Source organism: Sarcophilus harrisii, chromosome 1 (genome assembly GCF_902635505.1).
Source record: "Sarcophilus harrisii chromosome 1, mSarHar1.11, whole genome shotgun sequence".
NCBI lineage: Eukaryota > Metazoa > Chordata > Mammalia > Dasyuromorphia > Dasyuridae > Sarcophilus > Sarcophilus harrisii.
In genome coordinates, this window is record NC_045426.1 from 34066192 (window position 1) to 34071746 (window position 5555).

Genomic DNA, 5555 nt, shown 5'->3' on the forward strand with positions numbered 1-5555 from the left:
GGAGGGGCAGGCCTTGAAACGGCTTAATCCTCAGCGGGCTGCATAAGGGATCGCACCATGGAGGACTGGCCTGGCCCCAGGTACCGGGAGGAGGCAGCCCCGGAGAGGGAGGAGGAGGTGCAGGAGAAGGAGCTCTAGGGGCCGCCCGCCCACCATCCCTCAGCATCTCTTGCTCTCCCTCTTTCGTGGGCGCGAGCCACCGAGGCCAGGGCCGGGCCCATGGCGGGGTAAGTGAAGCTTCCCCAGCCGCAGTCTTGCTAGCAGAGGGTGGGGAAGAAAAAGAAAGAAGAGGAAAAGGAGAAGGAGAAGGAAGAAGAAAAAGACAGAGAGGAGGGGGAGGAAGAGAGGAGGAGAAAAGAGAGGAGAGGGAGGAGGGGAAGGAGAAGAAGTGAGAAGAGGAGGAGGAGAGAGGAGGAGGAGGAAGACAAGGAATCGGAAGAAAAGAAGTGGGAGGAGGAGGAGGAGGAGGTAGAGGAAAGAAGGGGGGGAGGGAGGAGGAGGAGAACAACCGCCTACTCCTCCCGGAGCACCAGGCTCCTAGATGGCGAACGCCAGCGACTTGGCAGGAGCCAGCAGCCCGGCCCCGAGCAGCGCGGCGGGCGGCGGGGGCGGCGGCGGGGGCGGCGGGGGCGGCGGCCCGGCCGCCCTGGGCCTCAAGCTAGCCTCGCTCAGCCTCATCCTGTGCATCAGCCTGGCCGGCAACGTGCTCTTCGTGCTGCTCATCCTCCGGGATCGGCACCTGCACCGGGCGCCCTACTACCTGCTGCTCGACCTGTGCCTGGCCGACGGGCTGCGCTCGCTCGCCTGCTTCCCGGCGGTGCTGCTGTCCGTGCGCCGGGGCGCGGGCACCGCCGGGGGGGCGCCGCCTCCCGGAGCGCTCGGCTGCAAGCTGCTCGCCTTCCTAGCCGTGCTCTTCTGCTTCCACGCCGCCTTCCTGCTGCTGGGCGTGGGCGTCACCCGCTACCTGGCCATAGCCCACCACCGCTTCTACGCCAAGCGCCTGACGGGCTGGCCGTGCGCCGCGGTGGTGTGCGTGGCGTGGGTGCTGGCCCTGGCCATGGCCTTCCCGCCGGTGCTGGACGTGGGCACCTACCGCTTCGTGCGGGAGGAGGCGCAGTGCACCTTCGAACACCGCCACGTCGGGGCCAACGACACGCTGGGCTTCATGCTCATGCTGGCCGCCGTGGTGGGAGCCACCCACCTGGTTTATCTCCGCCTGCTCTTCTTCATCTACGACCGCCGGAAGATGAAGCCCGCGCAGCTGGTGCCCGCCGTCAGCCAGAACTGGACCTTCCACGGGCCCGGCGCCACGGGCCAGGCGGCCGCCAACTGGACCGCGGGCTTCGGCAGGGGTCCCACGCCGCCCACTCTGGTGGGCATCCGCCCGGCCGGCCCGGGTCCCGGGGGGCAGGCCCGGCGCCTCCTCGTGCTGGAGGAGTTCAAGACCGAGAAGAGGCTTTGCAAGATGTTTTACATGATCACCCTTCTCTTCCTCCTCCTCTGGGGCCCCTACATCGTGGCTTGCTACCTGAGGGTCTTCATCAAGGCCGGCGCCGTGCCCCAGGGCTACCTGACCACGTCAGTGTGGCTCACCTTTGCCCAGGCCGGAGTCAACCCCATCCTGTGTTTCATCTTTAACAAGGAGCTCCGAGTCTGCTTTCGAGCCCACTTCCCCTGCGGCCAGAGCCCCCAGACCACTCAGGGAACCCTGCTCTGCGATTTGAAAAGCATTGGCATATAACAGCGCCCATGCCCTCCTGCTCCTCCCCTTCCTCGCGGGCTGTTTTCCTGTTCTCCCTCCCGGGGAGGGGAGCGGGGAATCAAGTCTTTTCTGCCCCTTTTCTAGATCGTCTTCTACAAGGAGACCACAGACTGTAAATGGGGACAGAATCTACATTTAGACTGGTGAAAAGTCATTTTTGTGAATTGGTATTTGCTTTTGAATAGGGTACCTCTCCCCCACCTCCTTTCCTGACAGTCTTGGCTCACATTAATCTTCTAAACTAGATTTTGATCTGGACGATAAACCCTGCCTCATTTTGTACAGAATTGACATCTTTTTTTTTTTTTTTTAATAAAGCCTAAACTAATTTTATTTGTGCAAGGCCAAGACCAGTTTTCTACAGAAACTATTTTTGACAACCTCAAGTGGTATTATATTTTGAAATGAAGTAAAAGTAAAATGGAACTTTTGACGATTTCATGGGTTAAATTTCTTGAGGGTCTTCTGTTAGAATCAAGCTAACGGACCAAAACATTAAATTTGAAGTTGCCAGTTAAACAACTGCTGTTGATATTGTAGATACATTGGAGCAGTAATTGGGAGTGAGGATATTTATTGCACTATTCCTTCGGAAATAATTAAGAACTTTCTGAGAAACTGTATTTAAAATTGGAGAGTTTAATTCAGCAGCAGTAATGCAGTAATTTTTAAGCAGTGAAATTTACTAACTTCATCAACACAGTTATAACACTTCTGGAAAATACTTGTAAAACATGACTGTTTTCTATATTAAAATCACTGTTTTCTATAACAGATAACATTTCTGTACGATCATAACTTTCAAAATATAAAAATGTGTTCTGATTAATTGTGTGAAGAAAATATTGCATGTCTTTTTATGTATTGGATACAAGATACAAGCTGGTATAGCATTGTCAAGGACATTAATTAAAAGTGCTTTTAAATGTTTTTTGACAATAAAGATCAGTTGAAATAATTTTATGGAAAGAGTTTGCACTCTGACTAGCTTAGGGTTTTTTTTCCCTTGTGTTATGTAATCATTTCCATTTGGTAAATTGCTCTTCTGTTAATAATATGAATGGATGGATAATTATGGTACACTACTTTTGAAAGATAAAGTGGTGCTTTTTTTTTTTGGCCAGGTTTATGCTGTGCTGTTAAATTGATGGTTATTTTAAATTAATAAGCACTATAATTTTAAAGAATGCTTCTTTGTAAGACTTGTAATCTTAAAATGAAATGTAAAAATCTCTAAGTGCTGTCTACAATGCTCCATTTTTATTAATATAACTTCCATTTAAAAATTTGTTTTTTCTCATTTGCATTACACAAATTGAAATATAACAATATTTTTATCCTTGAGTGACTTCTTTTATTAATGTTAGTTTCTAGAGAAGATACTTACACTTGTTTCAAGACTAGCAATGTTAGATCAGGCCTCTAGTATATTTTGTCATGTTGCAGCTTTTCTTTAATATGATCTATGGCACTAAATAGCATTTGAAAGTAAATGATACTTGGTTAACTGCCCTTTAGGAGTTCACCAAATAATGAGAGTTAAATAAAGAAAATAAACTTTCATGTAAAATTTTAAACTCAACAAACTCAACAAATAAACGCCTACTACATACCAGATTTTGTGTGAAACCATTTACATAGTAAATACCAAATATTTTAAATATCTGTGTCTGTATTGCACTATTTTTATATGACACATCTATTGAAATTAGTTCATCTACAGATAGGTGAAAGTAGAGATGGATAGTGCCATTTAAGATAAGATATTTAGAGCCATTCAAAAATTTTAGATGTGCTAGCTCTGACAATCAATGAACAAGCATTTGTTGAATGTTGGCTATGTGCCCAGGATTGACTTAACCTTGTTGGGAGATGGACATAAAGGGAAGTATGAGAGATTATGCCTACAAGGAGTTTTAATCTAGTTGAAGAGAAAAGATAGTGCACAATCAATATTAAGTGGAATATTGTGCTGAGTCTTCATGTAATAGGAGGTTGGAGAAAGAAGAGCTTTCTGGGAGATCAGAATAGGAATACTTCATGGAGAACCTTGAACTAAAGCTGATGCTTGGAGGAGTAGTATATTTTGCCAAACTTTAGATAGGTAGGATACTATCCAAGTAGAAAGTAGTTGGGCTAATTCTTATAGCTTGCAAGTTCCAGAACTTCTTAAGTTTTTCTCCTTAAGGAATATTTTTCTTAATGAGTTTCTCCTGGGGGAAAACTAATGGGATGACATTTTCAGTAGCAAAAGATAGGAACATAGTGATCTTGTACCTTTGCTTAGCATCTATTTAGACAAGATTTTCTACCTTCTTGTTTAGTCTATTTAGCAAAATTCTAACAAGTTTTATTATTATACCCAGAACCTAATAAATTGTAAAGAACTTATAATTTTTACCTCCACAACATCTCCTATTCATCCCTTTATCTACACTAATATAGTTATAATCCTTGTTGAAACTCTTCTGATCATTAATCCAGACTACTGCAAAAACCTTCTGAATTGATACACTACTTCCAGATCCTTCCCTTTCCAATCCAGTCTCCATATAGCTGCCAAAATAAACTAACTAAATCAAGGGTCTGTGTCTTTTCACTGTTCCAAAATCTTTAGCGACTCCCTTGTGTCTCCATAATAAAGTACAGATTCCTCAAAATAGTATTCAAAAACTTTTCACAATCTGTTTCCATTCTTCATTTCCAGACCTACTTTATACTTTCCTCATTCTAGCCAACTAGTTTTCATTCTGCTTCTCAAATTTGTTACTTTTCCTGTCCTATCTCTAAAGGTTTGACTTTGTGAAGGTTAGCTCCTCATGAAATGTCTTTTCTCTACTCCTATGAATCTTAGCTTGTTCAAGCTCAATTCAGGCAGACGTTTGTTCTAGACCTTTTTCCTGGTCCTTCTAATTGTCCATGCCCCCATTCTTCTCGAATTATTTTGTCTTTATTTATTGGTTTACAAATTGTATCCCCCAATAGAAAGTAAGCTCTAGGAGGGAAGGGACTGTTTGCCATTTTTCTTCTCTTTATACTACTTGCACCTACCTTTGCCAATATCAGGCCCTTAAAAATATTGCTTGAATTCAACATACTATTCCCCAGCCAATAATAAATTAGCATAAATTTGCATAAGTTTACATATAAGTTGTTTGGTCACTTTGTGGTATCTGACTCTTCAAGACCCCATGGACCATAATACATTAGTCCCTTCTATTCTCCAACTTCCCCAATTCTGGTTAAGTTCATGTTCATTATTTCCACATTAGCTATCTATCTCAGCCTCTGCTATCCCCTTTTCCTTTGGCCTTAAATCTTTTCTAACAACAGGGACTTTTCCAGTGAGTTCTCTCTTCTCATTATGTGGCCCAAATATTTCAGCTTCAACATTTGACTTTCCAGTAAATAGTTTGATTTAATTTCTTTGTGTTGAATTAATGATTAATTATACTACCTTCAAGTTAAATAAATAGGGTGATATTATACAGCCTCATCATACTCCTTTTCCAATCTTAAACCAATGAAGATATAATATTCTCAATTTTATAGTCAGAATCTGTTATCTAAGTTTCCAATACATATAATGTTATTTAACATATATTCTTCTAAAAATAAATTATGTTGTTGTCATCTTTAAAAATAGAGAGACTGGGGCAGCTAGGTGGCACAATGGATAGAGCATCAGCCCTGAAGTCAGGAGGACCTGAGTTCAAATTTGATCTCAGACACTTAATATTTCCTAGCTGTGTGACTTTGGGCAAGTCACTTATCCCCAATTGCCTCAGGAAAA

At 44.0% G+C, this 5555-nt stretch overlaps 1 protein-coding gene across 1 annotated transcript; it reads left to right on the plus strand.

The window, feature by feature from the left end:
- The first annotated feature begins 432 nt into the window (after positions 1-432).
- Positions 433-5344, plus strand: GPR27 (G protein-coupled receptor 27). The gene has a single exon (XM_003762369.2). The coding sequence runs from the start codon at positions 542-544 to the stop codon at positions 1739-1741; it is 1200 nt and encodes a 399-aa protein (XP_003762417.2). The 5' UTR covers positions 433-541; the 3' UTR covers positions 1742-5344.
- Positions 5345-5555: the final 211 nt, after the last annotated feature.